The 13579-nt window shown below is 61.0% G+C and overlaps 1 protein-coding gene across 1 annotated transcript; it reads right to left on the reverse strand.

The window, feature by feature from the left end:
- Window positions 1-1608: 1608 nt before the first annotated feature.
- On the reverse strand, window positions 1609-13570 carry SPATA20 (spermatogenesis associated 20). Its single transcript, XM_075044451.1, has 16 exons — window positions 13525-13570; window positions 12138-12275; window positions 11815-11879; window positions 11275-11429; window positions 10888-11031; window positions 10414-10615; window positions 10186-10316; window positions 10001-10105; window positions 9426-9500; window positions 9001-9213; window positions 8656-8848; window positions 7696-7864; window positions 7046-7254; window positions 6705-6904; window positions 6501-6581; window positions 1609-2443 (listed from the first exon to the last, which is right to left on the reverse strand). The coding sequence occupies exons 1-16, from the start codon at window positions 13554-13556 to the stop codon at window positions 2273-2275; spliced, it is 2283 nt and encodes a 760-aa protein (XP_074900552.1). The 5' UTR covers window positions 13557-13570; the 3' UTR covers window positions 1609-2272.
- Window positions 13571-13579: the final 9 nt, after the last annotated feature.

Raw genomic sequence — 13579 nt, forward strand, 5'->3', positions numbered from 1 at the left:
TCCTTTTTTGTTTTGTTTTGGTTTTTTTCTGAGAGGTGAGCCCAATTCATCCTGACAGAGGTTCGCAGCACATTTTTGCCCGGCGGCTGCTTACAGAGACGCGCCAACAAGCAAGTCGGTGCGGGAGAAAGGCACTCCGTGCCTGTGCCACGAGGGGCTGGTAGGCACCGAAACGGGTTTGGCACATCGCCCCCAGCCCCATGCCACCTCGGGGATGGCCGCTGGACGTGGACCTGGCCAGTCACGGGGCCCAAGATGTCTGGGCTTCCCCATGGGTGCTCAGTGCCGGCCCCACGCTCCGAGGATGCTCTCCTGGCACGGAGACAGCATCAACGCGCTCCGAGCGCTCATGGGGACGGGTGTCAAATCAATCCCTGCAGCAGGGATGCCAAGTTGAAAAAAAAAAAACCCAACAAAAAACCAGAGGAAAGCAGCCAGCCATCTGCCAAACCAGCAATTTTCAGCTGGATTTCCAGAAACACTTCAGCTTTTAAAACCGAGAGAGGAGAGAAAATAAAAAACCCCTCCTCTTCCACAAGCATAGAAAGCATTCATGAGATGAGGTGCAAAATTCCTCTTTGACTTCAAAGGCTGGTTACCCCCAAATCCTGGCACAACCCACTGGAAAGCTGGCGGGCAACGCGCCTCAGCGCCGCTTTGCTGCCAGATGACGGCATCCTGCCGGCCCCGGGTGCGGGCTGGCGTGCCGGGGGAGCCCCAGGGTGTCAGAGGGATGCTCAAAACATGGTACTTGCCCCTTTGGAAGCAGGGAGGAGGAGGAGGAGGAGGGATGAGGGGGAAGAGAGGGAGAATGAAGTTTATGCTGCAGCAAAGGGGGTCTGTGTGGTTGGCGACAGCGTCCCGCTTCTGCCGGGGTGGGTTATCTCCCGCTGCTCGGCGCGCAGAGGTGCCAAGACCCGGTAGCACCGTCCCGATGGCCGGCGTCGGCAGGATGCGGCCGAGCACCCAGTGAGGCTGGGCGAGACCCTCGGTCCAGCCTCGGCTTCGCCAGGAAAGTTCAGAGCAAACACCTCCCTCCTCAAAACGCTGGCTGAAAGGCATTTTTAGGCTTATTTCCTGTGCTGTTACCGAAACTTTCTGCAAGCAAAGGCAGGGGCCAGGCTGGAGCAGCCGCAGCCCTGAGCACCCTATCCAGCAGCACCCACCCTCAGCACCCAGCTGGAAAACGCAGCCCCAGCCAACCTACCTCACCAGCCGTCCGTCCCTGCCTGCTCCAGCCCAACCCAACCAGCCTCCCCGGCACGGAGCAGCAGCCGGCCGCTCTCCTGCCAGCAGGCTCGGGGGTCCCCAGCTCCTACCCCGGGTGACGTCCCCAAACCGGGGTGCGGGTCGGACATCTCCCTTCTTGCCATCCCCGCTGGGGAACCCCCAGCCGGGGCAGTGCGGGGCAGGGGCACCCACCCACAGGGATGCTCAGGAATGCCGGGACAGCCGTGGGGCACGCCGGCATCCCAGCTCCCGGCATCTGCCCCCTCCAGCCACCCCAGCCCCAGGGAAGCTCCCCACCTCGCTGCAGGTCCCAGGGGAAGCAGCGCAGCCCCATCCCATAGAGTAGACGCAGGCATTAGGCTTTTACAAAGCAAACAAGACTTTTCAAAAGTGTTTTCTCGAGCTGAACCACGTCTCCGCAGCCTTGGCAAAGCCAGGATGAGATGTTTAGCTGTTTGGAAGGGCTTAGGCTGGGTCTCGTGGCACGTTTTCATCGGTTGCGGTAATCAGCAGGCTTTTTGCATGCACTATGTATTAACTTAATGTATGTTACGATCTACTCTGTAATGGAAAAATACCGCGGCTGTCGTAACGGTAACACTTTCAAAAGCACTTGACTCCCAAGTCATCCAGGTGCTTTTGACAATGTTACCCTGGGTTGCTATAGGAACCCTAATAGTTTTCCCATCCGACTTCTCCATTAACGCCAGGATTTATACTTAATTTGTTTTCTTTTTCCTCAGCGAGCAGAGGCAAGCAGCAAGCACGTGTGCAGGGGGAGGCGATGCTCCTCGGTGGGTGTCTCCTAGCCATGCCAAAACCAGCACCGGGGAGCAGAGCCGGTTCTGCCGAGATGCTGCCAGAGCAGTGGTTACAAGCAGAGCCTGACCTGCTGCAGGCACAGCCCCACTGTGCTGCCAGGAACCATCCAGGAGGCAGTTGATGCCCAAGGTAGCTTTATTACGGGTCTCTCCCGTGTCCCCAGGCTGGCGCGACAGTCTGTCTCCCCCTTGCCTTCCCGCAGGCGGAGGGGCCGAGGGGCTCACGAGCAGAGCATCCCACGCAGCTCCTGGGGAGAGGTGATGGGCAGGGAACAGGCGAAGTTGCTGCAGAGATAGGCGGTGGCTTTCCCGTCCTTCCTCTCCAGGGATGCAAGGAAAGGCAACTGGCGGTAGAGGAACCCAGTGCTGTCTCCATCTGCTAGCATCAGCACCTGCCGGAGAAGGAGCTGGGAGAGCTGGAGAGCAGAGCCAGCGCCAGCCAGCTGGTCCTTCCCTCCCCACAGACATGCCAAGCGCTGGCAGCGTCCCCCCACGCACTCGCCCGAAGAGGGAAGGGGACCGGGAGCCGAGGGGACCCACGCCAGCCCTCTGCCAGGGTCCCACGGTGGCCACATCCCCAGCGCCTGTGTTGGAGGGGGCGCGTGGTCCACGCCATCCCCGGCAGCTTTGCCTCCCTTTTCTGCTCCAGACACCCGACAACTGGGGATGAAGCACAGGGACCGGCACACAACGGCCTGGAGTGGGGCCCCCAGATGCTTCCCAAAAAACTCAGACGCCAGCAAGCAGTGGGTCGGGGGCTCTCCCGGCTGACACGGCAGCACCAGCCAGGGGTGATGACAGGGCTGCCGTGTTAATTAGCTTTTCTGAAAGGGAAAATGTTTGTTAAAGCCTCAGGGCTTGCAGGCTAATCAGGGGAAAGGCCAGGAGCTGGCAGGGAGCCTGGTGCCGACACGGATGCAAAGGGTGAGCAAAACGCCAGCCCTTCCCAAGATCCAAGGCACAAAGGCAGCATCCCACTGCTGGAACACATGGTTCTCCCTTGCCCTCTCCGGCTCCGGCCCCAGCCCCGTGCGTGCGCCCACCGCGGTGCCCACCGAGCACTGACACGCTCACCACAGGCTCACGCCGCCGAGGGATGCCAACACCGAACGCTCCTACCCCCGGCACACACATCTGCCACCGTGCCATCGCTCGCCCGGCACGCAGCATCCTCTGCCACCGGCCCCGGGGCCAGGAGCAAACCCAGCACCGAGACCCAGCAGAGACGCCTCACCCGCGCCTGGCAGGGGCTGCCCTCACCCCCTGCGTCCCCAAGAGGTCACCACGTCCCCAAGCCCTTGTCCTCGATAACGGCTGCTGCAGTCCCCTCCTGTCCCCCATCACCCCACATCTCCCGCTCGGCCCCTGCCTTGACCCAGCTCTGACTCAGCCCGACTCCCTGCCTGCCTCCTGCTCCCCCCCCCAACCTCCTCCCCCCCTCGCCTTTGTCTGGAATTAATTCCAGGAGTGATTAATTACCAATTCATGTCCAATCTGAAATTCATTATTCATTTTTCTCACAAGCTCCCTAAGGTCCTCTTGCAGGGCCAGGATGAAGGCAAGCGGCAGACTTAGCGCTCTGCAGCTGAGGAGATAATGGGATCCTTCATAATTACCCTAAAGACCATTAACAGGGCAGGAATCTATACCAGGAGCCGGGATCCAGCCCCGGAGCAGGGATCCAACCCTCTCTGCTCCCGGCACCGGGACCCCTGGGGAGCACCTCCGGCATCGCCCCCGGAGCACTCGCATCCCTGCGGCAGGTGCCTGCGGCAAAGGGCTCCTCCGGGTGCGGGGTCCATTTAAACCTGCGACCTCAATGCCGTCTTATCATCGGCGTCTCGTTACAGCAAGGATTTCAATGTGAAGTTTGTAAGGAATTAATTACTGGAACGACCTAATTAATTGTGTTCCTACAGATGAACCAAGCCCCCAGCGCCCTGCCGGCACTGAGGGAGCAGGGGCGGCAGGGGACACGGCAGTGACATTTCCCCAAATCCTTGGCAAAGGCGATTCCCAAAGCTGTCGTGTCCCCGGAGCGGGTGACCCGGAGCTGCTCTGCCTCAGGCAGCTTCTCGGGGTGGGGAAGGAGAGCTGGGGTGCAGCTGGAGGGGGCTGAAGGCGGGTTGGGAAACGGAGGACCCGCATCTCTGTGCGATGCAGCACGGAAAGAGGGATGGCTGTCGGGAGGCAGTAGGCTGCTCCCGAAGGCAGCGTGACTCTCTGAGCAGCGGGATTCTCCTCCCTTCTCTCCATCCCCTCTGCAAGGTGAGGAGCCATCGCTACTGCCAGAGATCAGGTTGGCCATGAAGAACGGCAACGGGGAAGCCCCGGCAGGACAGCTCAGGGGAAGTGTGGCTCTACCCGCTCTCTGTCGCCCTTCATTCCACCCAGATGATGCTGAAGAGACCCAACCGCTCACCCCTGGCCTCGGTGACAGCAGGGAGAAGCAGCCATCACCGCGATGGGACATCCCGTCTGCTGGAGCCGGGCTCAGCAGCGCAGGCAGCTCTCGTGGCAGGAACGAAGAGGAGGGAGGTGGGCTGAGGAAGGTCAAGGAGGAGCTCAGCTCCTACCGCTCCTGCACCCTCATGCTTGGGGAAGCACATACCTACAGGGCTGTGCTCCTCTGGGAAGAGAGCCTTCCCCTCCTGCCACGTTCTTTCTTCCAGGAAACAAACCCAAGCTGCCAAAAGGGACAACTCCTGAGCCATCCCACCATCGCAACATGAGGAACACGCAAGAGCAGGGATGCCCAGCGAGGGGCTAGCAGGGGCTCGACTTCTGCCCTGCCTGCTGCCAGCCTCCAGCTGCAGCCCCCCCACATGCCCCTCTGAGCGCAGCCCCCCGCGGCTTCACTCCCTCATAGCAATATCCATCCAGAGCGCCCAGCCCTCCTCTTCCTCCCTATCCCGAGGAAGGCAACGGCTTGGGGCAGACAGACCTGCCCCTGGGGAGCGAGCATCCCCAACAGCCAGGCTTGTTACCAGCTTAGCAGGAGGGAACCAAATCACATGAGAGGAGAGGCAATGGCTGCGCTATTTGCTCTGCTCAGGACCCCGAAGCTGCCGGCTGCATCCCCTGCCGGAGTCCACGTGGACTCGGGGGACCGACGGCTGAACCAGCTGTGGGGAGAGGGAGTGGGTTATTAGCAGCAGCACTGGGTTCCCCGCTGCCACCACGGCGCTTCCCGTCCCTGCAAACTGGGTCACCCGCTGTAATCCTTCTAAGGGAGAGAGGAAGAGCGTGGGAGCAGAGGCCTCGCACGCGGCGCGGGGACAGGCACGGCTGAGGGCATTGCTGGACAGGAGATGCCAGAGGGAGGACGGAGAGCTGCGTCCCCCACCCACGTGCCTGGGCAAAAGCGGTGACTGTCCTCCAACATCGGCGTTGAACGCTGCGGGGCACGTAAGCAGAGGGCCAGGGATGAAAGCCTCCGTGGGCTGAGCTAACGTGAGGACGGAGCAGGGGACGCCGTGCCGATGGCTCAGCACTCCCCAGTTCACCCCAGCTGGGGCTACAGAGGGAAACTGATGCTTTGGCCTCAGTGCCAGCTCCCCACGTGTTGCGGCTCAACGTGCCAGTCCCTGGCACCAGGACCCCGACAGGCGGGGATGAATCCGGTCCAGAGGCTGAAACGCTGAGCCTCCTCGCCTACAGCCCAGCCCTGCTTCCCTCGGCTCGACAGCTTTGCCAAGGCGAGAGCCATCCGTCCCCAGGGCAGGGACGCTGCCCACCAAACGTGACGGGCGCCGGCTGCCGCACTGCCCTTCCCTGCCAGCTCCACGGGCGGCAAACAGCTCCGTCCCCGAGGCAGCACGGCCCCTCCGTGGGATGCACCGCGTGACGCATCTCTGAGCAGGGATGCAGACGAGCAGAGCAAGGTGGTAACCCCAGTGCACGGCGACAGCACAACTGGGGGCAAAGCTTTTGGGAAAAGCAAGACCCTCCCAGCCAGGGGTACCCACAGCCAGAGCAAGGTATTGCCTTGCCGTTTCCCAAGGATGCGAGGGTGGCTTCAGGCAGAAGGTGACCCAGACACTGGCTGGATCTGCACCAGGCATGACACATCCACACCGGGCATGACACATCCGCACCGGAACGAAAGGTTTTCCCTTGAGAGAGCAGCACTGGGGATGCTGGGCTCAGGCTGAGGGCAGTGTAAACAGCCGGCAGCGACAGCAGCCGCTGCTGCAGCCGCTCCTTGGGCTGGGCTGCCAGCGCTCTGTGCCAGGGAGAGGGGTGCAGGGGCTCAGCCGTGGCCCTGCCGGCTGTGCTTACGAATATGGAAAGGATAGGATGCTTCCCAGAAGGGAGGAGGAGGAAGACGGATGCTACAGCCGCACTGGGAGAAAGGATGAAGGCACCGGCAATGCAGGCAGCAGGGAGCGTGCCGGCGGCTGGCGGGGAGCGGCTGCGCAGGGGGCTGGGGAGGGCTGGCACCTCTACCTTGTTTGGGCTGAAGACGGAGTGGACACAGCGCAGCATCTCTTTGGTGTCTTCTCCCTGGGGGTCCCCACAGATAACCACCTGTCCGGGGAGAGCGTGGGTGGCAGAAGAGAGAAAGCAGAGAGCTGTGACTGCACCCACACCACCGCCAAGCCCCCTCCCTGCGGCAGGTTCCGTAAGCGGCACATGAGCCCCTGCCCGTACCTGTTTGAGGGTGTGATGGAACACAGCGGTGGCCCGGGCCATCTCTGGCAGGGCTATTGGGATCTTCCGCAGCCTCTCTGAGAAGGCAGCCAAGATCTGCCCGGCTTTTTCCACCCACTCTGTATGGCCGGAGTAACAAGCTGCTCGGAGCAGGTTTGTGACAGTGACAGAGTTGGGAGTGGGCTCTGCTCCATCTTGGTCTGCAGGGGAAAACAGCTCCTCCATCAGCCCAAAGCCTCACCACCCCACGGCTTGTTCCTTCAGCCAGGCATCGCCCCTGCCCTCCCTAAGCTGCCCCACACCATAACCCATGGAGAGCAGGGCCACGTCCCTGAGCTCACCATCTTTCAGGCGCAGGAGCAGAGAGGGATCGCCAGCCTCGCTGGAGAAATACGCAAAGCCTTTGGGGTCCCAGAAGAGCTTGTCTTGCATGTGCTGGAGCTGCAGGGCCCACTCCAGCCAGCCCTGCTCCAACGAGGCTTCATACAGGTCAAAGAGAGCCTGGATGACAAAGACGTAATCCTCCAGGAAGCCCTGGATGGGCACGGCGCTGCAGTGGCAGACAGGGAAGGAGCATCAGGGTCTCTACACTGGCCAGGTGGGAAATGTTCTCCAACCCAGAAAAGCCCTACCTACTGGTCTCTGCTGCCCGAGGAGATGCCACCTCAGAGCTCAGTCCAAGATTAAGCGGTGTCTGTGCCAAGTCATCATATGGCTCAGCCCCGGGTTTCTGTATAGCAGGGGAGGGCAGGGGAAGGTTCCTGCCAGCTTGGAAGATGAGGATCGGGAAAGGATTTGACCTTAATTCTTCCTCACTGGGTGGGGGGCACTAATCCATCCCAAACTGCACCGGAGGCAGTTCTGTGCAAGGCAAACAGCCTCCCTCCCTCCAAGTTCAGTCCTGCCTGGAAGAGAGAGGGCCACCTGGGGCCTGGGCAACACCTGGGGGGTGGCCAGTCGGTCTGTAGACACTCTCTGTACCACTGCTCACCTCTGCTCCACCGTGTTGTCTTTGCCCCGGTAGCAGCTCCGCAGCAACCTCCCACTGGCAGGGTCAAAAAGGTGTCTCCGCAGGAAGGCAGCTGCCTGCGTAGCCCGGCTCACGTACTCCTGCTCGGCCAGGGCTGCCCCAGCCTGGGCAAAGCCTGAGATCATCAGCCCTGCATAAGCACAGACACGGGGACAGGCTCGGGGGGGGCACAAGGAACCGGTGGGGGTGTCACTGTCTTTCCTTTAAAGGATGCTCAGCAGGAAGCTTGTCTTCCCTGAGGTTCTAGGCAGGTCAGGGCTCAGTCACCAGCTCTCCCACTCAGTTCAAACCACTAAGATAGTCACTTACTGTCACCGAAGAGAGGGGCAGAGCGCTGCGAGGCCAGCAAGAGCTAAGCCTTCGTTTGCAGGAAGAAACAGGGCTTAAGAGTCTTCCTGTTTGCAGGACGAGGTGTAACTCCAGCTCACGCCAGCTCCAGACCCAGCTACCCAGGCATTTACTGCTGGGAACAGTGTCTGGGGTACTGCAGTTATTACCTGCTGCAGGACACCTGGACAGACGGACACAGAGCTGTGGTGTCCCACTAATGCAGCAGTGGAGGTGGGCTCTGCACCCCACCTGGGTCCTGAATCCCCAACTCAGTCCCCTTCCCCAGAGCCCAACCCGGGGAGCCGGGCTGAGCCAGGGGAAGGGTTTTGCTGCTCTCTACTGGCAACAGGGGAGGAAAATAAAGCCAGAGTAATATCCCGACGCCCAGCAGCCCCATGGCTTGCAGGTTTGGGGCTGCTTCCCCCAGGTGCTCCCGCAGCCCCAGACCCCAGCCCACCCACAACCTCTGTGGGGGGCTCTCCAGTCCCAGCAGGACTCGTTGCTACAAGCCCCCCAAAAGCGTGCTGGCCCCAGGCAGCCGCGGAGGGGTCCAGCCAAGGCACACACCCCCAGAGCTGAGCCACCTCTCACCATTCCATGCCGCCAGCATCTTGGTGTCCAAGTGTGGCCGCGGCCGCTGTGCCCGGGCTGTGGACAGCCTCCGCCGGCCCTCCTGCAGGAGGGCACCCAGCCGCCCCGGCTCCAGCCCAAACCGGGACGCCGTCAGCTCCGGGGAGCATCGAACAATAAGGACGTTCTTGCCCTTCAGCTCCTGATGGGGGTCCTGAAAGGAATGCCCCGTTCTACAAACGTCACCAGGCTGAGGAGGGGTTGGACTCCACGTGCTCTGGGGCTGCTCTGCCATCCCCCCATGCCCAAGGGTGCGGGTCCCCCACCACTCGTCCTGGTACCAGGCAGGTCTTTGTTCTCCCTCACCTTCATGGGGCTCACGTTGCCAGTCTCCTTCACTCCGTAGTGGTGCATGAAGACATCTCCCAGGGTCGTCCCCTCTGTGGCCCCTTCAACAGAGTCAGGAAGGAGAGCCCGAATTTCCTCGGCCGTCCACACACAGAAAGCTCCTTCTCGCTTCTTTTCGGATGCAGTGGTCGGGTAGGAATCAGCATCTTCTGCACTGTAGAAACCTCCAGCCTGGGATAAGAGCAACAGAGAGACCCTCCTGTTACTGGGACAGCACCTTCAGCCAACTCCCCATCACTGCTGGGCTGGCAATCTGGCCAGTGAGCCACAGCAGTGCCCCAGACTGAGCTCGGCTGGGAAGGGAGGGAGGGAAAAGCAGCCCCGAGCCATGTCCCAGGGCAGGGTAAGTGGCTCCCTTTGGCCCAGCCCAGGGAACAACCTACCTGGTCACTCAGGTCCCGCGAGACATAGAGCAGAATGTCTTGGGCGACACTGGCAAAGAATTCATCGCCAGAGATCTGCAGGAGGCACGGGGTGGATGTCAATGTTAAAAGGGGCAGCGGGGAGGCACGAGACACAGCAAGATATGATCAGAGATTCAGATTTAAAGAGCTGGCAAAGGAGGGGAAACACATTTGAAAGTCCAGGGATTTTAAACATGGGATGGATTCAGAGTAAGATCTCTGACAGAAATCTACAGGCACTGGAGAGCAACCCTGGAGTTATACCAACATCACAGGCAGCAGCATGTGTTTGCTGACTTGCAAAGACCAGCCAGAAGGCTGTTCCCTCCCCCGTTACGCTCAAAACCCTGGGGCTCCACTGTCACAGGTTTGTGCAGCGTTTCTGGATGAACACCAGGAGATGAATAGGAGTATGGGACCACTCCATGCCCATGGAATGGGCAACATCTTGGGGAACAGGCTTCGAAGCTGCTCCCCAAACGAAGCCAGCCCTCCCCAGCCAGCACTCAGCATGCTGAGGGAGCCCCCCCCGCAGAGGGATGCCACGGCCATACCTGAAACGCTCTGCTATACGTGGCTGCCAGCTGCCCCTGGTCATACAGCATCTTCTCAAAGTGAGGGACGTGCCAGTGCTGGTCAGTGGAGTAGCGGTGAAAGCCCTGCAAAAACCAAGTGGACACGGCTCCACCCCACGCCTCCTGGATGTGCCAGGGGTTTACGCCCAAGGCCTTCCTCCTACCTGACCGATGTGGTCATGGATGCCCCCATGGGCCATCATCTTGAGGGTATGCAGAGCCATCTGCAGTGCCCGGGCACCTTCTGGAGTTGTTCGGTGCAGGGCCCAGTACGTGAAGAGGAAATTCAAGTTCACTGAAATACAAGGAGAAAGTGGGAGGCTGTGGGGTGGGCTCTGCCCCCCGGCGCTGCCTGCCCCACGGCAGGGCTCAGCTGCAGAGGCCAGACTGACCTGGGGTGGGGAACTTGGGGGATTCAGAAAAGCCACCGTAGTCCTCATCGTAAGAGTTGGAGAGCTGCTTGAAACAGGTGGCCATCACCTCTTTGGATGGTGGGGGTGACTCCTGGCCCTGCACATGGATCTCAGACCTGTATAGCAATGCTTCCAGGATCTTCTGGCTGTTCTCCAACAGGGCCTCTTTGTTCTCCTTCCACTAAGATGCAGAGTGAGAAAGTCAGTTCTTCCATTTTTTGTCTCTCTTTCTGCTTCCTGCATTGTACCAGTCCAAACTGCACCTTCAGTTCTCGGTCCTCCTCCCCAGATCAGTTCCAATCCATCTCTAACCCAGCCAAAGCTCTGACATGTCCTCTAGGCTACCGTTTCTCATGACTATATCTCTTAACTCAGTCACCCATCAATCCCAGACCAATTTCCCTGCAGCCCTGTTGGTTGAGCACTGTCTGCTACGCCACTCCTGCTCTGTACCTGCTCTGCGATTCGGAGCAGCACAGTCCGAAAGCCAACACGATGAACTCCATCTTCGGGTGGGAAGTACGTCCCCCCTACAAAGGGCTTGAGGTCTGGAGTCAGCCAGACACTCATCGGCCAGCCACCTCCACCACTGGTTGCCTGAAAGACAAATCACGGGTGCACCAAGGTCATGCAAGTGGCACCCTCTGCTCTGTAACCCTCCGGCACATCCCAGTGCCTCACTTGAGGACAGACGGGTGCTTCCCTCCACCCTTGTGATCATGCATGGCCCCATTCAGACCAGCTCACATACTGGTTCTTCTTGCCTGAGGAACACAACCATGAATCTCATCTTGAAAGAGCCGGTCAAAGCCTCCCAAGCTCTGCCCGTGCCTCCCTTACCTGCACGAAGGTCATGTACACTTTGTCCACATCTGGCCGCTCCTCACGATCCACTTTGATGCATACGAAGTTCTTGTTCATAATCTCCCCGATCTCCTTGTTCTTGAAGGACTCCTCCTCCATCACGTGGCACCAGTGGCAGGTGGAGTAGCCAACTGAAAACAAACTCAGGAGAGTGAGGAAAGACCCTTTGCAAGGAGCAGGACACGCGTTACGGGGAGATCGCTCAGCGGTGGGGAACCCCGATACGGGCAACAGCCGCCCACCCTCCCAGAGAAGAGATGGAGGAGAAAGGCCTCCATGCTTGCAGGGCCTCCTGGGCTCTCCAGCTCTTGCTCCTAAAATCTGGCCAAGGCCTCTGGTCCTTGATGCAGCCCACCTTCAGAGAGAGCTACTAAAGCACGTGGCCCTCTCTTGCTAGCAGAGAATTAGTGCTCCGTGTCCTTACCTACACGGCTACTCACACACCAGCAGCCCAGCTTATCTGGTCATCTACTGAACAACACATGGGAACATGAAATATGTCTTGTTTCTGGTTACCTGACAGGAATATCAGCTTGTTTTCTTTCTTTGCTTTATCAAAGGCTTCCTGACCCCAAGGGTACCTGTGGAGGGAAGACAAGAAAGGAGCTTCAGGGGTCACCGCTGATGGGACCCGGACTCTCCTAAAGCTGCCTGAGAATCTGCTGCCTGGTGGAGAGGGGTCAGGACAGCCGGGGGCACGGCCGGCTCACGAGCACGGACCCCGAGTCCGCGGGGAGCCGCAGAGGAGGCCAGGCTGCTTCGCCTGCCACCGCAGCGAGTCCCTCAGCCCCACGGACGCAAAGGAGAGGAGGAGGGAGAAAGGCACCCGTCGCTCTTACCAGTCCACGGGGTTGTGAGCGTGCTGCAGGAGGTAGGGGGACTTCTCGTTGATCAGGCGGTTGGTGTGACGAGGGACGCTGGGGGGGCTGGTTGTCCCCCCCGTGGCCATGGTCACGCTCCCAGTTAGAAACGCGCACCTGCGACACCGAATCCGAACAGGCTCATCGTTTCCTCGCTCGCCACAGCAAAGCGCGGCCCCTGGAGAGAGCCGCGACACCCCAGACCACCACCACCATCACCCCGGCTCCTGCGGGTGCCCAGCGCAGCCCTGGGACGGGGTGCCACTGCCCGCTCCTCGCTTTTTGCTCCTTGTGCCAGGGAAAACCACTTTTAGCCCCTGGGCTGGGGCTTGGTCCACCGCTGTCCGTCCCCCCCAAGACCCTACAAAGCCCTCCCCGCTTGCTGGAGGCTCAGGTGAGGCTGTTCTCCTCCGACTGCCATCCCCGGGCTCCCTCCCCTCCAGCCCCCAGCCCACCACCAGCATCCTTCAGGGGCAGCGTCACCCGACAGCTGTGGGTAAGGGAGTAACATCTGCAGGATTGGACCCCGTGCGTCAGCAGGGAGGAAAATCCTCTCCCGGGGGTGCACGGGTAGGTGCGGGGTCAGGGCATGGGCTTTTTGTGGCGAGGGGAACCGAAGGACGAGAAGGGACCAGAGAGACCCTCCTGGGTGGGGATGCGGGGCTGGGGTGCGGGGGGGTGCAAGAGGGGGTGCGAGAAGGGTGCAGGGAGGGGGTACAGGGAGGATGCTATGTCATGCGGGGGGTTTAGGGGTGCAGGGAGGATTTGGGGGAGCACAGGGGGGATCTGGGGGAGTGCAGGGGGGATTTGGGGGAGTGCAGGGGGGGATTTGGGGGAGTGCAAGGGGGGATCTGGGGGAGTGCAGGGGGGATTTGGGGGAGTGCAAGGGGGGATCTGGGGGAGTGCAGGGGGGATTTGGGGGAGTGCAGGGGGGGGTTTGGGGGAGCGCAGGGGGGATTTGGGGGAGCGCAGGGGGGATCTGGAGGAGCGCAGGGGGGATCTGGGGGAGTGCAAGGGGGGTTTGGGGGAGCGCAGGGGGATGCAGGGAGGACGCTAGGGAATACAGGAGGGGTCTAAGGGTGCTGAAAGGATTTAGGGGGGATTCGGGAGGGTGCAGGGGGGGATTTAGGGAAGACGCGGGAGGGGTCCAGGGCGTTGCAAGGGTGCGAGGGGAATTTAGGGGGATGTGGGAGGTGCCGGGAGGACGCGGGGGATATAGGGGAGGGAGGGCAGGGAGGATTTAGGGGGGCGGAGGGGGAGGCAGCGGCGATGCCGAAGGGCTGCCAAGTGCCGCAGCGATCGCTGCCCACCGCCCCGCAGGGCCGCGGCCGCCCTCCCGTGTCCCGTCCCCCCCCCCCCCCGGTACCTGCGGGCCCGGCGCAGCGGCGCCGCCAACATGGCGGCGGGGCGGGGCGGAGCTG

Source organism: Buteo buteo, chromosome 13 (genome assembly GCF_964188355.1).
Source record: "Buteo buteo chromosome 13, bButBut1.hap1.1, whole genome shotgun sequence".
Classification (NCBI taxonomy): domain Eukaryota; kingdom Metazoa; phylum Chordata; class Aves; order Accipitriformes; family Accipitridae; genus Buteo; species Buteo buteo.